Here is a 26,649-nt window from a genome sequence, read left to right as displayed (position 1 = left end):
TACAAACACCTCTTTTGAGCATCACAACCTTGGGAAGTAGGGGCTGTTAGCCCCATTTTCCAGCTGAGGATGCTGAGTAAGGCTGATAGTTACATAAATCCCACCCTTGTACCAAACTTGCCTATAAGTCAGACACCACCATCCACTGATCCAGGCAACCAAAGATGCGAGACTGTGTGCAATCTTGGTGCCATCTTTGGTTCCTCACCTATTTGTCATCTCCCCATATAACACCCCTCTAATCAATAAAGTCCAGGTATTTCCTATTAGTTCCAGAATTCCATACTAATTCCTTTGGTATTTAAAATTCCTCTCAGAATGGCCACTTCTAGCTTTTCCAGGCTTGCTATACCTCATCCTCCATGTATTCTATAGTCCTGCCACACTGGACTACTTGCTGGCCTCACATATCTCCATCTTTCATTGGTTTCTTTGTACTGGTGGTTCCCTAGCATGTACTGTGCCAATCCTCAAGGACTTAAAACTCACACTCCATCTTATACATGAAACCTCTCCTGATCTGCCTAGCTACTAATGCCCTTCTCAAAACCATCTTATATTGATTTTGTACATATTTTAGTTATAAAAATGCTGTCTCCCTAGGATATTTTTGCTTTCATACCAGTCATTTAACAGGTCCACCAAATCTTTTTGATGCCAGTCACATAGGTTCATAATTCTGGCATCATCCTTGACTCCTTTTTAGTAAGTATCCAACTTGTTTCTTCAGAAATCGAGCATAAGCATTATCTCGGTGCTCAAATTATTCCCTAATTCAAATAGATATTTTTCAATGAATAAAAAAAAAGATTTTAGCTTACTGAAATGTCATTCCATAATCACACCAATAGCTAGCTCCTCAGTGAAATCTCTTGAGCAAAAGCTGGTGATTGTCATGTACACATCTCAGACTAGGTTTTTTTCTGGTATGATTTAGAACAGATTAGCTGAGAAGGAAACCTAACTTAACAAAACTCTAAGTCATGACCATAGTTCTAGGTCTGGGAGGTTTTAATGAGATCTAAGCTCAATCAACAACTGAAATGTGAAAAACTAAATGTGTTTCACCACCCCAATAAATGAATTCCAGGAACAGAGAGGTCTAAATTTCACTGTATGCTGCCCTTCATTTGGAGAATTGTGCTGTTCCTTTGATAATTTAATAATCTAGAGTATTACTGGCTATACTTCAGTGTTAAGTTTATGAACTAGTGATGTTTAACTTAGAAAGAAAAAACCCAAACATTTTCTAACATCTATTCTTGAGCTTAAGTGGAACGTATTGTCCTCAAATGTGGCAACCATGCTATCATTAAAGTTCAGAGACCAGTGTTCTAGTGGGATTGCTTTCATAAAGAGCTTTTCTGATTTCAAGACTATGCTACTGTTAAAACTAACTTGAAAGCCTGTCATTCTCTGCTAAAGTTGCCAATAAACTGTACTGGAATATCCAGTGAGTCCTTTTAAAACTGTTAAAGGTGGAAAAAACTTTATATAAAAAGCCCACCCAATGTCTCAAATTATCAAGATTGCTGTCAGAAAAGGAATGTTACTATTAAGTCAGGGGAAATAATTACCTTACCATATCATTTAATGGCTTAAACCATACAATTACAGAAATCAATGTTACCTGAAATCTGGTAATGCATTTTAATTAAATGGGGCCAGCTGCCTAAGTAACTGTTTTATAACTGAATCCCTTAGCAAATATACCACTTTAATGTATTACATAAATGATCAAATGATACTAGTCACCACTAATAATAACCTGTCTATTAACAAATTCAACCTAGCCTTAGTCCAATTCTACCTACCTAGAAACAGGATCTTATCCCAAAAAAACACCTATATCACTTTAAACAGCCAAGACACCAACAGCACAGCACTATTTTATCTCACCATTTATTTAAAAAAGAGTCAGCGTAAAAGGAATTGTTTCATAAGTTAGACTTAACATTTTCAAATATGCATATTAATATTCAATGTGCCAAATTTGCAATTGCTTTGAATTAAAAAGGACCACTTAAAAAAGCCCCCATGCCTTTTGTAGGTTTGATTCACCTGTTTGTCTTAACTTCGGATAAATTATATTAAAAAATACCGACACTCAGACACCATCAGGGCAGTCATTTGTAACATCCATAAATTTAGAAATTCTCCCATAATTTCAAAATCAAACAATTTTGTATGAAACTCAATTCAAAACAATACAATTCTAAGTTTCTGTCTAAATGCATAGAAATTTTTATGTCTTGGCATTTCCAGAGTGACATAAAAAAGCTTCATTTCAGATTTCTTAGTTCTTTTCCGTCTACCATCCACACTTGTCTCATGATGCAGATGTAATGATTCCACAATATCCCTGAAATGGGAAAACATTGGGGTTTTAAGAATGACCATCTGAACATAAAAAGAACCCTTCAAGGCTTCATACCCAAAAGAAACTACTAACAGTCAAAACATATGGCCCCATAGTTAAGCTTCAGAGTAAAGTACTTTTATACACCCAATACATTCTTAGAAAAGAAGTACTTATGAAAAAAGTAGTATCTTATGAAAACACTATTCATGTTTTGGTCTTATCTCAGAAGCCAGATCCGTAATGTGGAGTTTTTCAACAGGAATTCAGGTTCGGGATAGTATCATCATAAATAAGACCAAGATACAGTAGCAATTTACATAGAAAAATCCATTTTACCCAAAATTACAAAGCTTATGCAACTATGCAGAGTACACATTACTTACTTTGGTATATGGTAATTAAGAGCTCCTCAATCCTGCATGTTCAACATGCTGTTGGCAAAGAGAATTGTCTATTAGTAATATACTTTGACACAAAGTTCTTCATTATATCATCATCTCACCCCCTGTCTTTAAGTAGCAACAAGGATACTTTCTTTGCAATTACAACATGAAAAACAAAATTAAAAGAAAAACTAGGCCTAGTTCCTTCTGTTTCTAAGAGCATGGTCTTCTCAGAAGCCAGATCCGTATGTTAAGTTTTTTCATCAAGAAATCAGGTTCGGGATAGGTTCATCATTGATTAGACCACCAGATCTGTTCAATAAATTCCTCACTCAGCTATTTAAATAAAGATCAACCTTCTGACATTACTAGTTACTAACAGCAAATATAAACATTAACCTTTAATTAAAAATCAAAGGCAATTAAAGAGCAACATGATACTTAACTATCACTGAGTTAAAGTAGAATGTTAAAAAAAAAATCAAATACCTCAGCCTGAAGCCATCAAGTCAGTCAACAAGATCTTGGGCTTTGATTACATCATAATATTCAATGGATACTTGTCCTGCCAAAAAACATAAACAAAACCCACTACAGATTTTTAAAAAGAGGTATCTCATAGGAAGATTTTTTAGAAAGTGTTTTGTTCCAGGCACCCAGTTTTGTATGCTCACCTGTTCCATTCAAGTATCTATGGACTCATTAGTGCTAGCAGAATATTCATCCAGATGCCCTGTTTTCATTTGAGTCTAGAAGAGGAAACAATTTTCATTCATTCAAATATCCAAAGATCTCACTGAATCACCCTCTTTCCCAAGTTTCTCAAGGTCAGCTCCCATTTGCCCTTCTGGATGGAAGATGCCCATGACTTACCCACTGCTCAGGAGATTTCCCTTTTAAGTTGCTAGTTTTAGCTTAAAAACCAATTTATTTTCACAGCTACATAACTCAAAAGTTCATACTAATATTTGGGTATGCAAGGACAAATCACAAAAATTAAACACCAGTCTTTTAAAAACGTCAACATAATCAACATTCTTTTCATAATTACTTCCACACCTGATTGTTCCTGGAAGGCAGTCCTGAAAAATCACCGAGAGCTCTTGCCATTATTCCTACAAGAGAAAACAGAACACAAGGTTTTCCCATAATTAAGTGTTGCCTTATTCCGAAGCTGCCCCCTTTCCAAACAAAAAGTCCTCCCCTCAGAAAAAAATCGTCCCTTCAAGGTCCTGGCCTACAAATGAGACCCTCAAAATGGGATACCATCCAGAGTGTAACATTTTTGCACCGTCAGCACAAAGAAATCACGCGGGCACCGGAGGGGCGCTGAAGTGTTTAGCTGGCAGCCTACGAGCCACGCGTACTCAGCTTGGCCTCCCTGGGATCAATTAACATCTGACTAGGGGGAGGGGGGTTGGCAGTGCATTCGCCATTTTCCCTACGACCTCCTTTCCATCGGCAACCGCGTGCTATTAACATACTCTAAATGTAAGATTAATGAGACCAAAATTGGAGGGTGTGGGGGATGAAGTTTGCTAGCACTTCTAGGACCCCGTAGTTCCCTCTCCCCTCTCCGTCCAAATCCCGGAACTTGAACGCGATCCCGCCGAAGCCACGCTTTGCTTTCAGTCTCCACGCGGTTGAGAACGCTCCTCCCCGCCCTCCTACAATGCATTGCATGGCCCCGCGTGGACGCCGGCTTTAGGCCGCACGGAACGCTAGGACTCGTAGTTTCGCGGCCCGCCAATAAAGGACGCCTACGGATAACTGCCAGTCATCCCAAATCCCCAGACCCATCCTCCACCCCCATCCCCACCCCTAGCAGGTCCTGGCACGCTCTACAGGAAATGCTTTTTTTATCCTTCCTGACCATCTCTCGCAATGCCCTAATGGAATCCGAAGTCACAGTCGCCTCTATCTTACCGTTCCTCCGGATTCTGCAATGAATCGAGAATGTTTTCCTCTTGCCCCTCCCTTGTAAACCCTAAAATCGTCAGACCGCCACGCAAGCTTCCCCGAAGAGTTGCTTACCCGAACACCCAACGAGCACGTACTCAGCCGAAAAGAGCTCAAAACCCTCGGGGCAGCTCCTTATATAGCCGATGCGTAATCAGAATGAGGCTTCCTCCGCCCCCCTCACTGTCCATTGGACACCTAAAAGGTGATGGGCGGGGAGAAAGGGGGCGGGTACTCACGCTGATATGAATAGGGCGTGCCGGGTAGTTTTAGAACCCCTCTCTTGCTTTCCGTGTTCCAGCATGTGTCGCTTCTGTTCTTCCGGGGCGCCTTGGGTGCGCGCACGCACGCACGCACGCACGCACGGACGGACGACTTAAGCGCGACTGCCTTCTTGTGGGTGGGGAAGCGCGCTGCTTGCTTAGTCTTGGCAAGTTCGGTGTGCTTTTCCTCAGGCTCGCGCTGTCGGGCCAGGCCCTGCTTGGCTCGGGGAGTGGCGCCAGAATTCAAATAGGCACTCTCAGTTGGTGGCATTGGCTGCAGCCGCCACTGGAGCCAAATTCAATACAGCTAGGGACCAAGTCTCTGATTTCAGCAGTATGGGGACCTCCCAGTTAGAAACCTCCCTCTGTCAATGCTGGTCAGCCCATTCCATGCGACTTGTGGTCTTATAGATTTCTTCATATTGACCATTTTTACTAAGACTTCAGGATTGGATCTGTGATTTCGAGGCAGAGGAAACGGCTCTCTAACCAATGCAAGTCGGCATTTTCTCTGCCGTTTATAATCTTAAGAGACCTGCAGAAGTTAAGTGACTTGCCCACGGTCACACAGTCCGAAGCAGGATATGAAGCCAGGTCTTCCTCGCTTCGAGGACGTCTCTATATTGAATAAATGTTTCTCTCCCCAAGCAGTAATGGGGAAGGCCGGAAGGAGAGGGGCGGTCCAGACTGGACTGCTCCTGGAGACTAGAGATTAATAGTAATAATAATACCAGAATGCAAAGATGCCTCAGGGGAAAACCTAGTAAAGTACCACACTGCTTTCTCGGCCTTCATATCTAACACTTACCGCACATTCCGATGGCTATTAACTCCGCTCGGCTGGGTGTGCAGCTCCTCCTTAGGCGGGTGCACATGCACCCTCTGCCCTGTCCTGCAGCAGCGCAGCGAGCCTGGGCTACGGGGAAGGCGGGGGTTTGGAGATTCCAGCTTCAGCGCTTGGACCCGAGTCCACCGGCTGCTCTCCGCGAGGCCACCGCGCGCGGGTCTGGACCCCCTAGTGGCCAAGGCTTGTGAGTCAGTGGAAGGAACCGAGCTCGAGCTCCCCTCCAAACAACGAGATTGGGGTGCGGTCTCTTGCAGCGGGGCCTTTGAAGCGTCGAAAGCGATTCATTTAGCGTCTAGCACCGCGCAGCAGCCAGGCACTAACTGTATAAAGATTTGGATGTCTCACATTTGGGGGATGGGGAAGTGAAGCAGAGGTAGTGGAAAGGAAGGAAAAAATAGTTTGAATGGCATGGTGATTTTACCATTCGGCAAAACGGAGAGGGCTGGAGCCAGGCATCTGCCCCGATTCAGCCCCACCTGACACAGGAAGCGTTAATGCATAAATAACCACAGTGGATGTTGGGCGGCCCCGCACAGCCAAGCACCTCACCACGACATAATAGTAGTCAGACTTGGCAGGGTGAACTTCCTTCCACTCCCCACGCCAATGAAATCAGCATCTGGACCCCTCCACCCCATCAAATGACAGGGAGGAAATAAGTATTTATATCGCACCTACTATGTGTCAGGCACTGTGCAAAGAGCTTTACAGATCTCTCATTTGATCCTCACAACAACCTTGTTCGAGTAGGTACTGTTTTGCCCATTTTTAGGGTTGAGGAAACAGATGAAATGACTTGCCCATGGTCATACAGATGATGATGATGGTGGTGATGATAGCTAACATTTATATAGTGCTTACTATGTGCCAGGCACTGTGCTAAGCACTTTACACTTATTGTCTCATTTGACTCTCCTAACAGCAACGGGAGGTAGGTGCTATTATTATCCCCATTTTACAGATGAGGAAACTAGGCAAACAGATTAAGAGACTTGCCCAGGGTAACAGAGCTAGTAAGTGTCTGAGGCTAAATTTGAACTCCTGTCTCTTCTGACTATAAATAAGCATTATCCTCTATCCACTGTACCACTTAGTTTCACTAAGTTTTCCCCTGGGAGGATGGAGGAGGGTTTCGCTGAAGAGAAGGTGCTTTTCAGTTTATCTCATAAGTCAGTGAAAAATTTTAACCAGACAAAATGAGGTAATTAATTCAAAGACTAGGGAGACAGGCTGTGGGTGAACCAACAGAAGATCAAAAGATCATAGACTGAGATCTAGAAGAGATTGATTTCCAGATGCTTAACCCTAGATACTTTGTTGACTTCAAAAAACGAAAAGGTCTTTTCCTTTAAAATTCTTTGGGAAACTGTTGCTGTTGGGGGATGATGAGGCTAGTGGATCGCTGGAGTTCTGGAGTACAAATCTGTAGGCAGCCGGGTGTCACAGTGGATAGAGCACTGGCTGCAGTCAGGAAAACCTTGAGTTCAAATTCAGCCTCAGACACACCCGCTGTATGACCCTGGGCAAGTCACTTAATCTTTGTTTGCCTTAATCCACTGGAGAAGGAATTGGCAAACCACCCCAATATCTTTGCCAAGAAAACTTTATGGCCAGTATTGGTGTGCTATATAGTTCATGGGGTCACGAAGAGTCAGACACCTCTCAATGACTGAATGACAATAGGGCATTTGATGGATTGGGCACCATTGTGATGATTCCCCAGGCTGTTTAAAGAGGGTCTAGGTAGGAAAAAGTGGGTCAGGTTACAATTTCTAAGTCAGCATTGGGATCAAGCTGTGAGTGGCCATTGTACTTCCAGCCGAGTGAGATAGAAAGACCCAGGTGAAAGAGAGAGACAAAGAGACATAGAGACAGTGACAGAAGAAATTTGACTAAGGGGGGATTTACATGACTACAATCATGTTAATTCAGCAAGCATTTAACACCTACTCTGTGTCAGGCCCTGCTGTAGGTGCTGATGATAACCGGGCGCCCTCAACTTGTACCTACCCTCGAGAAGCCTGAGTCAACTTTAAAAAATGTGTATATACGTACATATGCATAATATATAAATGTACATTAAAAATACAAAGTGGTTTCCTTTCTTGGCTCTGCTTCTGTCTCTCTAGACTTTCTCACCATACCTCAGTGTCCTTCTCACCCTGGAAGTTCCACATTTCCATATGTGACTTTTTCACCTGGGGCATCCCTCTACTCCTGCACTTCCCTTTTTCCCTTGGTGAATTTCTTCCAGAACCTCCATTTTGAGGAAGGTTCTGGCTCTCTGGATTTTACCACCATGCCCCTAATAAGGCACCTCACATGTTGTTTTGTCCCATTAGAATGAAAGCTTCTTGAAGGCAGGGAAATATCTTTTTGCTTGTGTTTGTATTCATAGCACTTAGCATGGTGCCTGGCACATAGTAAGTGCTTCATAAATGCTTGTTGACTGTCTAAAAGTCAGTGGGGAAGCACTAACAAGGAGAGTTATGACGAAAGACCTCTTGTAATTGAACCTAGAAGTGATCTAGAATTTCCAAGAACAGAGGTAGAGAGGGATAACTTTCCAGGAAGGGGAGACAGACAGCACAGTGACAGGAGATAGCATGTTGAAATTGGTCACTCTGTCTCTGAATCATAGAATGTGTGAAGGGAAATAAATGTGTAATCAGTCTGGAAAAACAGGTGGAGTCAGATTGATTTAAAGACAGATTGGCTTTAAATGACGGACAGGAAAATGACATGGCATGGTCAGAACTATACTCTAGGAATATGAATAGTGAACATTTATTAAGCACTTCTTATGTGCCAGGCACTGTGCTAAGCACTGGGGATACAAATAAGAAAGCCCTCAAGGAGCTTACAATCTAAAGGAGGAATTCAACAGACAAAAAGGAGCTGAAAAGGATTTGGGGGGAAGAAGGAAAGAAGGGGCAGTGATGATGGTGGAGTGGAATCCAAGGGATGCAGCTAGTGGGAAATAGTGAGGCTGTGAGTCCTCTTGAAATGGAGTCTTTGGGGAATGCTTTTTGCTCCTTCCTGCCCCTTTCAGAGAGTCAGAGGCACTGAGGATAATGATGAAGTGTGAGTTATGAAAGTGGATGAATGGAGTTTCCTGGTGATGATCTTTTCCTGGATCATGGTGGTGGGTGTCAAATTCAAGAAGTATCAATTTGAGAACAATACAGAGGATAGATTGGAGATAGGAGAGTGGGAATAGGGAAACCAATTAGGAAATTGTTGAAATAGGGTGGCTGTGGTGTGATTAGAGATAAGATGTATTTGAGAAATGTCTTGGAAATAGATTGAATGAAGCAAGCATTTAGTGAGCACAGGCTATATGTCACATATTGTAATAGTTTCTGGAGACACAAAGACAGAAATGAAAAGCCTCTGCTGTCAGGGAGCTTAGTTGTATGTGTGTGTGTATGTGTGTATATGAACAACATAAAGGTAAGTACATATAGAATAAATATAGAGAGCGCACTAGCAATGGCAGAGGAGGGTGGATTAGGAAAGGGTTCATGTAAAAGGCAGTAGTTTGGCTGAATCTTGAAGAAAGTACAATAATTAATGAGGTGGAAGTGAGAAGGGGAGAACATTTCAGGTATGGGGCCAGTACAAAGGCCCAGAGATAGAGAACTAGTGCTGTGAGTGAGGAACAGCAGAAAGCCAGGTTGGCATAGTAGAACATTGTTTGATAAACCCAAAGACCCCAGTTACAGAGAGAAGGACTCACTATTTGGCAAAAACTTCTGGGAAAACTGGACAGCTGTCTGGTAGAAATGAGTTGTACAACTGTTAACCCAAAACAACATCAACACTTCACCCCACATACCAAGATAAGCTCTAAATGGATACATCACCTAAATATAAAAAGTCTTATTATAAACAAATTAGTGGAGCAAGGAAGAAATTGTCTTTCAGATCTTTGCATAGGGGAAGAGCTCATGACCAAATGTGATAGAGAAGATCATACAAGATAAAATGGACAATTTTGATTATGTTAAATTTTAAATTTTTTGCCCTAATAAATTCAATGTAGTTAAAATTATAAGGGAACAAGTCATTCCCCAATTGATAAATGGTCAAAGAATATGACCAGGCAGTTTTCAGATGAAGAAATGAAAACTATGATAGTCATATGAAAAATGCTCTAAATCACTTTTGATTAGAGAAATGCAAATGAAAACTCTGAGGTAACACCTATTGGATTGGCTAACACAACAAAACAGGAAAATGATAAATGTTGGAGAAGATGGGAAAGAAGGTGGGAAAATTCAAACATTAATGCACTGTTGGAGTTGTGAACTGATCCAGTCATTCTGGAGAGCAATTTGGAACTATGCCAAAAGGGCTACAAAACTGTGCATACCGTTTGATCCCATAATACCACTACTAGATCTGTAACCCAAAGAAATCTTTTTTTTTAAATTTTTTATTTTATTTTTTTGCTTTTAGGCAATTGGGGTTAAATGACTTGCCCGGGTCACACAGCTAGTAAGTGTCAAGTGTTTGGTCTGAGGCCGGGATTTGAACTCAGGTCCTCCTGACTTTAGGGCCTGTGCTCTATCCACTGTGCCACCTAGCTGCCCCCAAAGAAATCTTAAAAAAGGGAAAGGAGCCATATGTACAAAAATATTTATAGCAGCTCTTTTTGTGGTGGCAAAGAATTGGAATTGAGGGGATGCACATTAATTGGGGAATGGCTGAACAAGTTTTGTATATGGGTGTAATGGAATGCTACTGTTCCATAAGAAATGATGAGCAGTTGGACTTCAAAAAAACCTGGAAAGACTTACATGAAACGATACTGAGTGAACAGGAGAACATTGTACACAGTAACAGCAACTTATTCACTGATCAACTTTGATAGACTTAGCTCTTCTCAGCAATGCAATGATCTAAGACAACTCCAAAAGACTCATGATGGAAAATGCTGTCCACATCCAGAAAAAGAACTATGGAGTCTGAACGCAGATAGAAGCGTACTATTTTCTCTCTCTCTCTTTTTTTCCCTTGTGCTTTTTCCCTTTTGTTCTGGTTCTTTTTTCCCCCTATAATATGACTAATGTGTGGAAAATGTTTAACACAATGGGGTAGCTAGGTGGCGCAGTGGATAGAGTACCAGCCCTGCAGTCAGGAGGACCTGAGTTCAAATCTAGCCTCAGACACTTGACACATATTAGCCATGTTACCCTGGGCAAGTCACTTAACCCCATTGTCTAGCCCAAAAACAAAGCAAAAAATGTTTAACATCATTGTGTCTGTATAACCTATATCAGATTGCATGGCATCTTGGGGAGGGGGAAAAATTTAGAACCCAAAATCTTATAAAAGTGAATGTTAAAAACTGAAAATAAACTAAAAAAATTTAATTTAAAAATTATATGGGAAACAGGTAATTGGAAACATTTTTCTGTCAAATTTCTTGGATAATGTTCTCATATCCAAGAACTAATTCACATGTGTAAGATTAAGTATAATTCTCCAATAGCTGAATGATCATAGGATAGAAACAGGCACTTTTAAAAAATTAAGTTAATTATTTTCCAATAACACAAATTCGTTTTTTTGTCCCTCTCATCTGCTCCCTCCCTCCCCTGCCATTGGAAAAAAAAGAGAAAAACAAAACCCTCAAAGAAAATATATATAGTCAAGCAAAATACATTTTTACATAGGCAATACCCAAAAAATATATCTCAGCCTGCATTCTGGGTCTATCACCTATCTATCAGGAGATAGGTAGCATGTTTTATCATGACTCTTCTGGAATCATGGCTGGTTATTATGTTGATCAGAGTTCCTAAATCTTTCAAAGTTGTTTGTCTTTACAATATTATTGTTATTATATAAATTGTTCTCCTGGTTCTACTCACTTGACCCTACATAAGTTCATACAAGTTTTTCTGGATGTCTCTGAAATTGTCCACTTCATCATTTCTTACAGCATAATAGTATTCCATCATATTCATATACCATAATTTTTCAGCCATTCCCCAGTTGATAAGCAACCCTTCATCTTCCAATTCCTTGCCATCACAAACAGAGCTATTATAAATATTTTTGTACATATAACTCCTGTACCTCTTTCTTTGATCTCTTTAGCAGTAGTATCACTGGGTCAAAAGGTATGTTTTGTGTACCTTATTATCTTTTGGGCTGTAGTTTCAAATTGCTTTTCAGGATGGCTGGACCAATTCTCACCTCCACTAACAATGCATTAATGTACTTGTTTTTCCCACAGCACTTTCAGTATTTGCCATTTTTCCTTTTTTTTTTTTGTCAACTTTCCCAATCTGAGGGGTGTGAGGTAGACTCTCAGAGCTGTTTTAATTTTCATTTCTCTAATTATTAATGTCAGTAATTTTACACGCCTTTTAATAGATTGGATTTCTTCCTTTGGAAAAAAAAAGGCAGTTTTCAAAGGAAGAAATCTAAACTATTAACAACCATATGAAAAAAAATATTCTAAATCACTAATAGAGAAGTGCAAATCAATGAAATGTTAAAGAATGAAGATGAAACACATCATTTACCTTTTGCCAGTGAGGTTATGAACTAAAATGATGAAAGATTACACATTTTTGGACATGGCCATTATAAGAATTTGTTTTTGTTAGACTGTACATGTGTGCAATATACATGATTTATTATTAGGTCAAGGACAAAAAATATACTTGTAGCAGTTTTCATTAGGACTTTCCAAAGGCTTTAGTCCTGTTAATAATATAGGGAAATAAATGGTTCATATCATATTAAACTCAATTTGTAGCTGGAGAAGCACAGTATTAGAATCTAAATTTTCTGTCTTGGTCACTTTCCACTAAGACTACATTTCATCTTGTCCTAGAAAGTAAAAATCGCTAACAACCAAGTAGAATATCTAGTCACTTCTGAGACTTTTTATTTAATTAAAATTAAAATAATTTAAAAAAATTGTTGTTTGTGAAAAATGACCTTCAAATCACCTGCTGTACTTTTTTTAAGCTGTTATTTCTTGTGGCTATTAAAGAAGATATTTTGAATAGTATGTATTTGGTTTATATAGTTGATTAATTTAATGTGATTCTTTAAAAGTTATAAAAAACATTTTTTTGACATCCATTTTTTTAATTTTGAATTTTAAATTCTCTCCTATCTTCCAGCACTGACCCAATCCTTTGAGACTGTTATCAATATGATATTTATCATTTAATATAATTCTAAAAAAGCTTATTTATATTGCTAATAATTTTTTTAAAAGTAGGCCTGTTTGGCAAGACTGAAGTATACAGGAGGGAGAATAACATATAATGAAGCTGGAAAGGAAAGGGCCAAGTTGTGAAGGACTTAAAAAGTCAGACAGAAGCATTTATATTTGATTTTAGAGGCAGTTAGAGTGATTTGAGTTTACTGAGTAAGGGAATGATGGAGGGGCCTATGCTTAATGAAAAATGACTTTGGTAGCTATATGGAGGATGAATTGGAATGGGGAGAAACATGAGAGCCAGAGAAACCTACTAGGAGACCTATGGGGGAGAGGTAGTGAAGGTCTGAACTAAGGTGGTGGCTGTGTGAGTAGTGAAGAGACAGATGCAAAGAGATGTTCTGGAGGTAGAAATAGCAAGATCTGGCAACTGATTGAATATGTGAAGGAAGGATAAGGAATGGAGGAAGAATAAGGAGCCAAGGATAATACTACCCCAGATTACAATACTGAGAGACTAAGGCACTGTACTAAGTGGTGGGGATACCAAGAAAAAGTGACAACTGTACCTGCCTTCAAAGATCTTACATTCTAAAGGATGCTAGTGTTCTAGACAGAAATAGAGCAATTTGATAGAGGGGGTGGGTCTTAGGAAAAATTAATGAGCTCTGTTTTGCCCATTGAGAGCCTGAGTTATAGAACATCTAGTTTAAAATGTCCAGTAGGGAAATGGTGATATGAGAATGAAGCTGAGGGGAGAGATAAAGTTTGGATATATAGATTTGGGAGTCATCTGCATACAGATGATAATTGAATTCATGGGAGTAGATGAAATAACCAAGAGAGAAGAGGTCTGGGCCCAATACAGAATCCTGGGGTATATGCCCCTATAGGTGGTCAGACTTAGCTGATGATCCTGAAAAGGAAACAGAGAGGGAATTTTTTTTTAAGATAGGAAAAAATATTTAATTTTTTTCCAATTACATGTAAAAACAATTTTTCTTGTAAATAGTGTTTTATTTTTCCAACTATATGTAAAGATAGTTTTCAACACTAATTTTTAAGAAGATTTTGAATTCCAGATTTTTCTCCCTCCCTGCCTCCTTCCTCCCTCTCCAAGACAGCAAGCAATCTAATATAGGTTATACACGTGCGATCATGTTAAACATATTTCCACATTAGTTGTGTTATGAAAGAAGAAGCAGAAGAGAAGGGGAAAATCACCCCAAAACCCCCCAAAGTGATCTGCATTTAGACTCCATAGTTTCTTTCTCTAGATGTAGATAGCATTTTCCATCATGAGTCTTTTGGAATTGTCTTGGATCATTGTATTGCTGAGAAAATCTAAGTCTATCATAGTTGATCGTGCACTCCTAATTCTGCACACTTCACTCAGCATCAGTTCATGTAAGTCTTCCCAAGTTTGTAAAAACAATTTTTAACCTTGATTTTTTACAATTTTGAGTTCCAAATTGTCTTCCATCCTCCCTTTCCACCTCATTGAGAAGGTGAACAATTTGATAAAGGTTGTACATGTGCAGTCATATGAAACATATTTCCATATTAGTCATGTTGTGAAAGAAAACGCGGGCAAAAAAACCTCCAAGAAAAATAAAGAAAATAAAAAAAAACCCCAACCCAGTATGCTTTGATCTGCATTCAACTTCCATCAGTTCTTTTTCTGGAGGTGGAGGGCATTTTTCATCATAGGTCGAGAAGGATAATTTTTTGCATTTAAAGAGTTTCCTTTTAAATCATCAAAAGGTAGGAATCCAGTAGTATGAGATTGGATTAGCTCAGCACAGTTCCTGGCAGGTAATAGATGCTTAATAAATACTAATGAACCAAGAGATTGACTGATTAGATGGGCTTTTGAGGTCCCTTCCAAATCTGACTCCATAGTTTTATAAAATATTGATTAATTGACATCTCTTTAGGTGTCTCATTTTCATCTATTCCTACCAGAGTCCCTCAGCACACTCTCCAGTCCCTCTTTTCCCCAATTCTAGGAACTAGCTAGGCAGAATTTAAATCTATATTAGCAATATTCATTGTTGCTTCTTCTGTTCCCTGTTTCTCAGTTTTCTGTGTTGAACATTTGATTGATCAAAATAAGATTCATGAGGAAGAGTATAGACTGCAGATAAGATAAAATGTTTATTAAGCATTTATTTATAGGCATTATGCTTAGCCCTGAGAACCATTCTCTGCCTTTGCTTCTACACAGGTGCTGCTGGACAAAGGTAGAGAAAAATCACACAACCATTTGGATTGGGTCCACTACAAATTTTATGTTAAACAACCTCAGCTGGACCCTTACTGATGCTGGGCAATCTTACTATACCTCCCTCATCAACTCACTATCTCATTTTCCACAGGGACTCTGCCAAACATTTTTATCCCTCCAAACCTCCCATGACTCCTCCTCCCCTCACCCTTTCAGCTGAGAACGTTTCCCCATGTTTTATAGAAAAAATTGAAACAATTCACCATGAGTTCCCTCTTCTCCCGTCTTCCTTATCTTATATTACTCAAATGCCTTCTGCCACTATCTCCTCCTTTGCCTGTCTCCCATGAAGAGGTGATTCTATTCTTTACTAAGGCAAAACCTTGCACAAATAATCCCATTCCACCTCATCTCCTTCAACAGACTTTATCCTCTGTCATCTCCACTCTATCACATCTTCAATTTCTCTTTGTCTACTGGTAGCTTCCCTACTATCTATAACCTTGCCTATGTTTCCAAATCCAGTAGCCTTTGCTCAGTCCTCATTTGACCTCTTTGCAGCCTTTCACACTATTGATCACCTTCTCTACCTTTTTAGATTTTTGGTGTATCACTCTTTTCTGCTACTCCCCCTAACTATCTGACCACTCCCTCCCAGCCTCCTTTTGCCTTGATCCTCATCTAAATAAAACCCTCTAACCCTAGGTATCCCTCAGGATTCTGTTGGTTTTGCACACTTCTCTCTCTAAAGTGTTTCACTTGATGATCTCATCAGTTCTTGTGGATTTAATTACCATCTCTTTGCTGATGATTTTTCAAATCTGCCTATCCTGCCCTAATCTCCAATGAGGGAAATTCCAAAACATTTTTAAGGAAAATGAAGATCAGAAAGATCATTACCAAGAAAATATTTTCTACACAAGCGTGTGGTGCTATGGAAGAAAGTGATTAAATTCTGCCCTGTTTCTGGCATTTGGGAATTTAAGATCTAAAATAGAAAGTGTTAGAATAGAACAGTATCTTAAAAGGACCCACACATGGGCATTATCTAAAGTTAAACTAAAAAGCATCATAATTAACTCTCAAAATGTTTAAAGAAAAACAACAAAACAAATTAACAAAATATGTAAACAGAACCACAGTCACTTCCTACATAAGCAAAAATGAAAATTAGGGCAATTATTTGGATAACCTAAACTCAGAACACAAACAGCCCTAAATCTCAATTTTGCCTCACTATGTTTTTTGGCTTGCATCAGTCAAATAATTGCTTCAATATTCTCTTTTTCAGCTTTTCTAAAGGTGGAGTGTTTTTGTTTCCCCAAAATACAAAGAGGAAGATAGGAAAACAAAGTCACTTTATAAAGTGTCTTTATTCTACCATTAGCAGATCTTATGGCAACATCATTTTCTAAGATTTTGTCTAATCTCCTATCTCATAATACTCATTACCATGAACTAACATTTATCAAATACCCACTATAAACAGGGTACTCACTGTCAGTGGCTGATTAGGTCAGTGGGCCATATCAAGCTAGTCCAAGGCAGCACTTTGTGAGTCTATTTGCTTTGTGCCAAGGATACAAACTAGACCCCTAAGCCACACCCACTCATTTGTTGTGTGCTACTGTTGACAAGGGGAACTAAGCAAGAGTATGAATGGATTAATGTGAATCCATCACTATTATTGAAAATAGGAACTCAAAGGGAATGGTCTTCTGACTTTGGGTTAGCAGCATCATTAAATTGGAAGGACAGCACATTATTATTCATTGAACTGGTTGTCTCTTTTCTCTGAGGACCATTATCTTTTTTTTGGTAATGTTCTATCTACTGGCTAACCCACTGGCATTTGTTGAATTAAAACGTTATTATTATAAAATTATTCTAACAATAGGCTGCATTAAGGGAAGCATTGTGGTACAGTGGAAAGAGTGCTGTCTATGGAATCAAAGAATCTGTGTGACCTTGGGGAAGTCACTTAACTTTTCTAGGACTCAGTTTTCTCATCTACAAGATGAAGGAATTGGACTAGATAACCTCCAAGGTCCCTATTAGCTCTAAATCAATGATTCTAATAGAGGCATGTTATCCAGGAATAAGGAGATGATTGTTCCAATGTACTGTGTCTTAATTCATATATGGAATAAAATAGATAGTTCTTGGTTCTACATTTTATAATTTTTTTCTTTGGCTAGGCAGTGGGGTTAATTGCCTTGCCCAGGGTCACACAGCTAGAAAGGTTATGTGTGTGACCTCGGATTTGAACTCAGGTCCTCCTGACTCCAGGGCTGGTGCTCTATCCAGCTGCCCCAGTTCTACATTTTAGAAAGCAGCATAGGCTCATAGATTGCTATGGTGAAGATCATTCAGAGTTGCTCGAAGAGGATGGTGAAGGGCTTTAAATTCATTATATACACACTCTCTGTCTCTACACACACACACACACACACACACACTCACACACTCCACATCTACACATATTATATAGATATCATCTGCATCATACATATTGCACACATACTATATATGAACATTACAATCTATATTATGTTACATATTACATAATACATATACTTTATGTATATATACATCACACGCCTTACATATTACACACATGCATTATATACATTACATAACACACACACTATATATATAATCACACACACATACATGTGAAATGTAGCCTAGAAAAGGGAAAAATTTGACAGCTATTTTTTTGGTGAGGCAGTTGGGGTTAAGTGACTTGCCTACGATCACACAGCTAGTAAGTGTCATGTGTCTGAGGCCAGATCAGGTCTCCCTGACACTAGGGCTGGTGCTCTATCCACTGTGCCACCTAGCTGCCCCTTTGATAGCTATTTTCAAAGGGCTACCTAAAGGAATAGACTTGTTCTTGATCCCACAGGACAGAAAGAAGAAGAATGAGTGGAAATTAAAAAGAGGTAAACTTAAGCTTGATGTAAAGAAAAACTTGTTAATAATCAGACTTTATAAGTGTATTTTGTGCTGCTTTGGGAAGTAGTGGGTTACTTCTTATTAGAGGTCTTTAAGTAAAGGTTGGATGACCATTTATAGTTCATATTAAAGAAAGGATTCTAGATCAGAATTGTGAAGGACCTCGTTAAAGGTTCTTGGATCAAATAGCGTCTGAGGTAGCTTCCAACTCTGAGATTCTAGGATTTGTCTGTGTATTTTTAATACTTGTCTAGAGCTCTTCGCCATCTTCTTCCCGTTTGCAGCCACGAAGGTCGAGCTGTGCAGCTTCAGCGGGTACAAGATCTACCCGAGTCACAGGAGGCGCTACGCCCGCACGGACGGGAAGGTTTTCCAGTTTTTGAATGCAAAATGCGAGTCTGCATTCCTTTCAAAGAGGAATCCCCGGCAAATCAATTGGACTGTCCTGTACAGGAGAAAACACAAGAAGGGACAATCGGAAGAGATTCAAAAGAAAAGAACTCGCCGGGCTGTTAAATTCCAGAAGGCCATTACTGGGGCTTCTCTTGCTGATACAATGGCCAAGAGGAACCAGAAACCTGAAGTTCGAAAGGCCCAACGAGAACAAGCCAGGGCTGCCAAGGAAGCAAAAAAGGCTAAGCAAGCAGCTAAGAAGACAGATGCATCTGCTGCTAAGGCTCCTACAAAGGCTGCACCTAAACAAAAAATTGTGAAGCCTGTGAAAGTTTCTGCACCCCGAGTTGGTGGAAAACGTTAATTGTCTACTAAATTGGATTAAGTAAAATAAAATTTAAAGCAAAAAAAAATACTTGTCTAGAATTTTAAGTGGTTAATATGGTCAGGCTTGTTTCATGTCTCTTACATTTGACATCCCTGTGCATTAATTATATAGGGCAGCTAAATGGTGCAGTGGATAGAGGGCCCAGCCTGGGGTCAAGAAGACTCATCTTCCTGAGTTCAAATCCAGCCTCAGACATTCACTAGCTGTGTGACCCCAGGCAAGTCACTTCACCCTGTTTGCCTCAGTTTCCTCATCTGTAAAATGAGCTAGAGAAGGAAATGGCAAAATACTCTAGTATCTTTGCCAAGAAAACCCCAAATAGGGTCATGAAGAGTTGGATATGACTCAAAAGGAAAAAAAGTTAAGCAAAATCAATTTGTCTAACAACAATAACAAAAAGTCAAGCAAAAGTGATATGCCCACCATGTGCCATATTTTACATTTATGTGATTGACTTTTTTTTTTTTGGCTAGGCAATAGGGTTACGTGACTTGCCCAGGGTCACACAGCCAGTTAAGTGTTATGTGTCTGAGGCCGGATTTGAACTCAGGTCCTCCTGAACTCAGGGTGGGTGCTCTATCCACTGGGCTACCTAGCTGCCTCCTTGATTGGCTTTTTTTAATGCTAGTTATGGCAGTCCCCAAACTGGAATATGATTATCACTTACAATATTTATTCAAGTAAATATGATAACAATGACTTTTTAAAATTAAAATCAATACTGTGAATGAGAGTTGGTCATTTGTGTATTAACATCTATCATATGTTGTGATGTGGAAGAGGCATTAAACTTACTCTGTTTAGTCCCAAAGGACAGCATGAGTAGTAACTGATATGAATTGCATTGAGACAGATTTAATACAGATCCAAATATTCAATGTAAGAAAAAACTTCCTAAGAAGTGGCTCTGGTGTGGCCAGGTGGTGCAGTGGATAGAGTTCTGGCTCTGGAGTCAGTCAGGAGGACTTGAGTTCAAATCCAGCCTTAGAAACTTACTAGCTGTGTGACCCTGGGCAAGTCACTTGACCCCAATTGCCCACCTCCCCAAAAAAAGAATCAGAATGAACTGCCATAAGATACAGCGGGTTCTCCCTCACTAGAGGTCTATAAGCAAAGGCTTGATCACTTGTTAAGGGTGTCACAGAGGAGATTGCTCCGTAAACATAGGTTGGATTCTGAGGTCTCTTTCAAGTCTGAAAATCTGTGATTTCTCTCTCTTGCTGCTGTAACAATTGTAACTAGTTGAATGTGGACCAAATATAACCAGGACACAGAGTACAATGTCTTTATTATATTTTACCAAAGAATATCAGGTTTAAAGATGTCTCAATGCTCCTTCTTGGGAAATTGACCAGCCAGCTTTGTTACCAATATTCTTAAATTTTCTGGGCTCATCTAGTACAGTACACAATTAACTTTGGAAAAGTTAACCTCTCATCTGTCTTTGTATTTAATTACTTATGTATGTGCTTCTTTCTTCCTAGACAGTAAACTCCTCGAGAGCAAATGGCTATTTCTGATTTTCTCTTTATGTACATAGTGCCTAACACGCTTGTTATCTTTTGTGCTGGGAGAGCACTAAAATGATTTCACTGTGTTGGGGGCAAGGTAGAATATGTCCAGCTGTGGCTGATCAAATTAATACAAGCACGGAAGGCTCCACAACAGTTCTGGCATAAATAGTCCATATGAACATTTGAAGTAGAGATGTCTCTAGATTTGCACATCTTATGTTTCTTTTGAACTACTGCAATTTTGCTTTGCTTATAGAGCACAGCGCCTTCTTTGATATAGGCACACCATACTGGGTGGTCCGGTGCCATTGTCTACCACGTCTCCCAATTGATTGCAAAGGTCTTCAAGGACAGTGTCTTTGTATTGCTTCTTTTGACCTTTGGGTGAGTGCTTGCCTTGTGGGAGTTCTCTGTAAAATAGTCTTTTAGGCAAATGTACATTTGGCATTTGAACAATGTGGGCAGTGCATCAGAGTTGCATTCTCTGCAGTAGTCTTTGAGAGCTAGGCAGTTCAGCTTGAGAAAAGACCTCAGTGTCTAGTCCCTTATTCTGCCAGGTGATCTTCAGAATCTTCCTAAGATAATTCAAATGGAAGTGATTCAGTTTCCTGGTACTGGTGGTTTCACAGGCATACAACAATGAGGTCAGCACAACAGCTCTCTAGACCTTCAGTTTGGTAGGCAGTCTAATACCTCTTCTCTCCCATACTTTCCTTCAGAGCCTCCCAAACACTGAACTAGATTTGGCAATGTGTCTGTCAACCTCATCATGTATGTGTACATCACTGGAAATTATGCTTCCAAGGTAAATGAACTCATCCATGGTGTTCAAAATTTCTCCATTTTCTGTAACTGATGGTTTCTGTATGGATGGTGTGGTGCTGGCTGATGAGAATCTCTGTTTTCTTGGTGTTAATTGTTAGGCCAAAATTAGTACAAGCAGCAGAGAATCAATCCATACTTTATTGCATCTCAGCTTCAGAGGCTTCATTGAGTGCACAATCATCTATGAACGAAAAATTGTACACCAACTCTCCCTCCACTTTAGTCTTGGTTTGTAGCCTTTTTAAGTTAAATAGTTTACCATCAGTGCAGTAGCTGACCTTGATGCTGTGTTTGTCCTCATTGTAGGAGCCTGACAACATTATTGAAAATATCACTCTAAAAAGCATGGGAACAAGCACACAGCCTTGTTTCACTCCATTGGTGATTGGGAAAGCTTGGGAGCATCGTCCATTATTCAGAACACAGACAAGCAAGCTGTCATAAAATTGACGTACAATACTGATAAACTTCTCTGGGCAACTAAATTTTGACACAATTTTCCATAAGCCTTCACGACTGACAGTAACATAAGCCTTGGTCAGATTGTCAAATGTTGTATAAAGAACTCTGTTCTGCTCCTGGTATTTTTCCTGGAGCTGTTGGGCAGCAAATGCCATGTTGACCATTCCTCAGTCCTTTCTGACGCCACACTAGCTCTCAGGTAGATAGATGACCATGTTTCTTTTGAGGAGGATTCCAACAAGAATCTTTCTGGAAATGACTAAGAGAGAGACCCTCTTGTGATTGTTACAGGATAACTTATTTCTTTTTCCTTGACGGAGATGGACAATGGAGGCATCCTTGATCTCTTCTTCTTGCCATATAACTCAGAAGATTTGAGTCAGCATTTGTATGTGCAATCCCCTGCCTTGTAAAAATCTCAGCTGGAATAGAATCAGCACCAGGCTCCACATGAGAGGAGCCTAATGACATTCAAAACTTCTTCAGTTGGCAGTTTGGCTAGAGAGAGATTGACTTCCACCTGAGGTATATGGCCAACGGTTCCAGCATTGGTTGATGGTGGTCAATTAAGAACACTATGGAAGCGTTCAGCCTACCTCTCCAGGATCACATCCTTATCACTAATCCATGCGGCTCCAATCAGCACTGAGTACTTGTACGGTACTGAGTACAGTCAGCACCATAAATCTTTGGCTCATAAATAGCCTTTAGGGCGTCATGAAAGTACTTTGGATTGTTACTATCAGAGTAAAACTGAATGTCATCTGCCTTCTTACTGAGCAAAAAATGTTTCTGTCTCTAAGCTTTGCTTGCACTTTACTTTTGATAGAATTAAACATTACTTTCTTTTTTTTTTCTTTTTTTAGGTTAGGCAATGGGGTTAAGTGACTTGCCCAGGGTCACACAGCTAATAAGTGTTATGTATCTGAGGTCGGATTTGAACTCAGGTCCTCCTGAATCCAGGGCTGGTGCTCTGTCCACTGTGCCATCTAACTGCCCCTAAATATTACCTTCTTAGAAATGAACAAACTAGCCTGCTGGTAAACCCTGTGGAATTCTTGGGTTTTTTTTTTCTTGTTTAGCAGATTTTGAATTTCTCCATTTTTGTCACACTGATCTTGATGTTTGTGAGTGTTCTGGCCCAGATGAGTAAATGTGGTTCTGCACACCAAATTTTTCTGTAAAAGCATCCTGCTCCACAACTGTGTGTTGTCTCAGCTTGTTCGTGCTAGGAGAAGGACTCTAACTCTGACATTAGGTCTTCTGGTAGCTGTCTTGCCTTGGGGCCACTGCTTTTATTGAATGTGAATGTTTAGCCTGGAGAAGATAAGACTATGATTGATCCAGCACTCTGCACCACAGATTGCCTTCATTACTCTCACGTCCTGTCTGTCTCTTCTTACAATGACACAGTCTATTAAACGACAATGTTTGCTGCAAAGGTACATCCACAGCTTTTTGTTGCAGTTAGGTAAACAGAAGACAGTGTTGGTGATGAGAAGGTCATGAAATACACAAGTCTTCAGCAGTAAGTGACCATTGATGTTACTGTTTCTGACTCCATTCCTTCCAAGGACTTCCTGCCACATCTCATAGTCTGTGCTTGTTGTGGCACTAAAGCCATCCAGAATTACAAGCTTGTCTTCTTTCAGCACCCTGATGATGAGGATCTCCAGGTCTTCATAGGATTTTTCTTTGACTTCATCAGGGTTTGCATGGTGGGAACACATGCACTGACGATGTTGGTGTGGCATTTTCCTGCAAATGGCAGTCATGTTGTTAATGAGTCCACTGTTCAGTCCTTTTGGGAGGCATACTAACTTGCTGACTAGATTAGATCTAACTGTGAAACTTACACCATCATCATGGCACTCCTCATTACAGTGGCCACTCCAGAAAAATGTTGATCCAGCTGGTCTTCATTTGCTAGCCTTGTTTCACTCAGGGCTACTATTTGGATGTGGTACCTGCTGAGTTCTCTTGTAACAAGAGCTGTTTGTCTCTCAGGTCTACTAGATTTTGTGTTGTCCACAAGCACACACACATTCCATGTACTGATGGTGAGTGGAATCATCTTTGCAAAAATTTTTGTACTTTGTATTTCAACTGCAGGATGGGCACCCCACCATGGTAAGCAGGCCATGGTTGGGTGAAGCAGACAATTTTCAAGGACACCTTTTCTAGCTCCTTTCTCATACTATGGGGTGAGCTACTCAGACATCCAAGGGGCAGCTGAATCCATTGCTTTTTCAGTCTAACAGAGATGACCCACTGCCCTGGGCTGCCTGTGTGCAGGGTTGTAGTTATAGTTACCAGTGTATCTGTACCTGGTACTTTGTCATTCACTTTAGGTGAGTCTTTACATAATAGACTTCAAGGCAGATAAGATAGTATAATAGTAAGGTATTAAAATAAATAGTAAAATAGTTAAATAGTGGATAATGGGTGATGTCTTGACTTGCATGTGAATTGGATTTAAGTGAAGCAGAGTTGTACAAAGTCGTCAGCCTCACTATATCTTCCAGAATCATCTGGAAGTCCAGTGGCAGGTCAAAAGTCAAGACTACTGTTGATAGCCTGGCATGTAGTAGATGACCTTGCTGTCTTCTATAGCTGATCAAGTTCCATACACCCAATAGATAGCATTAGTGAAATTTTTCTATTGGTCCCCAAAGGAGAGAGCCTTTGATTACCTAGTACTGTGTTCTCCATCTAGATCCCAGACCACTTGGTCAGACCCATGACCACTGCCCAGGATCTGGTGTAAATGAAGATCTATGCCCCTTCCCTCAAGGCTCTCTCCTATGCCATCCAGGCAACATGGTGCTCAATCAACTGGAAGAATTTGACAGTCCTCCTTCTTTCTAGGGTATCTCCTGTTACCAGATCAGAGGTTGCTGAAGTCTAGTTGCATATGCCTCTTTTGTTGCATATAGAGTCATCAGTTAACCAGGCAAAATGGTGTTCCTCAGGAGCTAGGTCTTCATAGGTGGGAATCCACTGGGCCAGTGGAGGAAGCAGGTTTCCAGGGTCTGAATTAGAGGCTTCAGTCTCTGACATACACATAACCTGTTTGTGAAAGATACACACCAGAGGGACCCAGGCAAGCATGATATCTAATGTACCACTTCAGATTAGCAATAGAACCCTCTGGTGTTCTACTTGTCTTGCTAGGTGGACCATCTTATATTACACAATCCATGATAGGCAGTTCTGGATGAAGAGTGATTATATGATCCTGTGTCACCTGTTCTGTAGCAACTAGGGCCCAGCAAGAGTCAAGTAACTACTTTTAAAAAGCAGTATGGTGAGTGGTTGCTATGGGGAACTTGGAACTCTAGACACCTAATAATAGCTTGTTATGGCCACCCCTTGGTGCCTACTAAAGGCTCCTCTCAGCTTAGTCTTTATGGACAGAATCTTTCAGAAATGTATGACTTGCAGAGTCATAAAGGCCCAAGGGGAGAGACTGCTGGATATCCTGCTTTACATCTTCTAGGTCTGTAGCCTATTATGGGCCCCATCTGAAAGATGTACACTTATGAGTGATTCAGTAAATGGAGGCCATCAAGATACCTAAGTAGGGAATATAGGATCTCCAAAATAATTAAGTCTTTAAGTTTCCTTCTCAGATTGAGGGTAAGCAAATGTCAGTAGCTTATTCTCAATTGGGTGTAGAATCCTCTGGGTTTCTCCATCCACTGGTAGACCTTGGATTCTCTAAGAGTTAATTTTCTACCTCTTGCCCTTCATATGGGTCACCATCACCACCTCTAGGGCCTCTGCCACTGTGGCCTAATCTGCCCTAGTCAACATTATGTCATTAATGTCAACAATGCCCTCACTTAGGAAGGGAGGTCTTTTTAGGTCTCTGTTCACCATAATGTGATAGTAATGAAAAAGAGTTCAGGCAGTCTTGGGAAAAGATAGTGAATGCAAAATATTTCGGACTAGTCTCAGCCACAGGAACAGAGAGGGAAAAAAAAAGCATTGGCAAGATTGATAGCTCCGTACCACTCACCTTGGACCTGGGCTGCTTGGTCAACTAAATGTTCCAAATGCAGCAGGAGCTTTAAGGAATACTTCAGGCTTGGGTAGGGCTGAAAGGCTTCTAGTATCCTTAGTGACTTGCAAAAAAAAAGTCATTAAGAAAGCTTAATTTATTTGTACAGTTTTATAAGCACCTCCAAGAACTAGCCATCAAATGCTTTCTTATCAACCCCATGAGTCGTACCTAAAACTCCCTACAGGGGATGGTGTCAATCCCACCCTGCCCAACTAGAAAAGGGTGATTTTGGGCTCTGTGACTTCTACCCTCATTTCTAGACTGGCTATTTGCATTGATAGCACTATTTACTCAAACCACAACTGTCCTGACCTCTTACTCAAATTTTACCAATTGATTGGCTCACATCTGTATGATTGTGTGGTGAGGGCAACTCATAGCTAAAGTCTGAAGCCATTCTGGTGTGGCTTTATTCAGAAGGCAGGATCTAATTGTTCTTAGAGAAGGCTTGGCATAGGATGTCAAATCCAATCTATTAAGCCTATTTCCTCTAGGAATGTCACCCCTTCCCTTGCAGATCCCCATCTGCAAGCTGGCTGCAAGAGGAATTAATATTTACAAAGCCATGTGTGAATAATTCCCCATCTCTACCTCAAATAGTTTTTACCCTCTGGAAGTTCTAATAAATTTAGTTGACTCTAAAAGTAAGTCCCCAGATAGTTCCTCCAGGCCTATTGGTCCCCAGCTTTGCTCTGGTAGACCACATCCTTAGGAACATTGCTCTAGGGGCTCCTCAGGTTTCTGTTTGACCTACTCCTGTGACCACCTCAATTCTTGGGTGGAGAGGGTCCACTGAACCCCTGCTCCTTCAGG

General features: G+C 40.3%; 1 protein-coding gene, 2 non-coding genes and 1 pseudogene across 7 annotated transcripts; 1 reads left to right on the top strand and 3 right to left on the bottom strand.

Moving 5' to 3' along the window:
• Positions 1-1,886: 1,886 nt before the first annotated feature.
• LOC110200906 (uncharacterized) lies at positions 1,887-6,269 on the bottom strand. 5 transcript variants are annotated; one of them, XR_002322332.2, is made up of 6 exons: positions 4,780-4,847; positions 3,805-3,860; positions 3,420-3,494; positions 3,235-3,310; positions 2,746-2,793; positions 1,887-2,362 (listed from the first exon to the last, which is right to left on the bottom strand). XR_002322332.2 is itself a non-coding variant. In XM_078155248.1 (6 exons), the coding sequence occupies exons 1-3, from the start codon at positions 5,236-5,238 to the stop codon at positions 3,429-3,431; spliced, it is 417 nt and encodes a 138-aa protein (XP_078011374.1). In that variant the 5' UTR covers positions 5,239-6,269; the 3' UTR covers positions 1,887-2,362; positions 2,746-2,793; positions 3,235-3,336; positions 3,420-3,428. The 5 variants fall into 5 exon arrangements, 2 of the variants coding, with proteins under 2 accessions (XP_078011374.1, XP_078011373.1); XR_013486994.1 differs by lacking the exon at positions 4,780-4,847 and adding an exon at positions 4,672-4,769; XR_013486995.1 differs by lacking the exon at positions 4,780-4,847 and adding an exon at positions 4,230-4,502.
• Positions 2,582-2,654, bottom strand: LOC144458085 (small nucleolar RNA SNORD50). The gene has a single exon (XR_013487637.1). It is a non-coding gene; the product is annotated as a small nucleolar RNA SNORD50 (small nucleolar RNA).
• LOC144458086 (small nucleolar RNA SNORD50) lies at positions 2,973-3,045 on the bottom strand. Its single transcript, XR_013487638.1, has one exon. It is a non-coding gene; the product is annotated as a small nucleolar RNA SNORD50 (small nucleolar RNA).
• Positions 5,304-19,010, top strand: LOC110200887 (large ribosomal subunit protein eL24 pseudogene; annotated as a pseudogene).
• Positions 19,011-26,649: the final 7,639 nt, after the last annotated feature.

Source organism: Phascolarctos cinereus, unplaced genomic scaffold (genome assembly GCF_003287225.1).
Source record: "Phascolarctos cinereus isolate Bilbo 61053 unplaced genomic scaffold, phaCin_HiC Scaffold_5;HRSCAF=322, whole genome shotgun sequence".
Taxonomy (NCBI): domain Eukaryota; kingdom Metazoa; phylum Chordata; class Mammalia; order Diprotodontia; family Phascolarctidae; genus Phascolarctos; species Phascolarctos cinereus.
The sequence above is the reverse complement of the archived record's forward strand: the minus strand, read 5'-3'. Positions and strand labels throughout refer to the sequence as shown.

Coding starts and splice junctions, on each gene's coding strand:
- LOC110200906 (XM_078155248.1), bottom strand. CDS start 5,238: ATGCCACCAACTGAGAGTGCCTATTTGAATTCTGGCGCCACTCCCCGA. Junction 3,861..4,943: donor CACGCCCTATTCATATCAGC/GTGAGTACCCGC, acceptor TTTCTCTTGTAG/GAATAATGGCAAGAGCTCTC. Junction 3,495..3,804: donor TGCCTTCCAGGAACAATCAG/GTGTGGAAGTAA, acceptor TTCCTCTTCTAG/ACTCAAATGAAAACAGGGCA.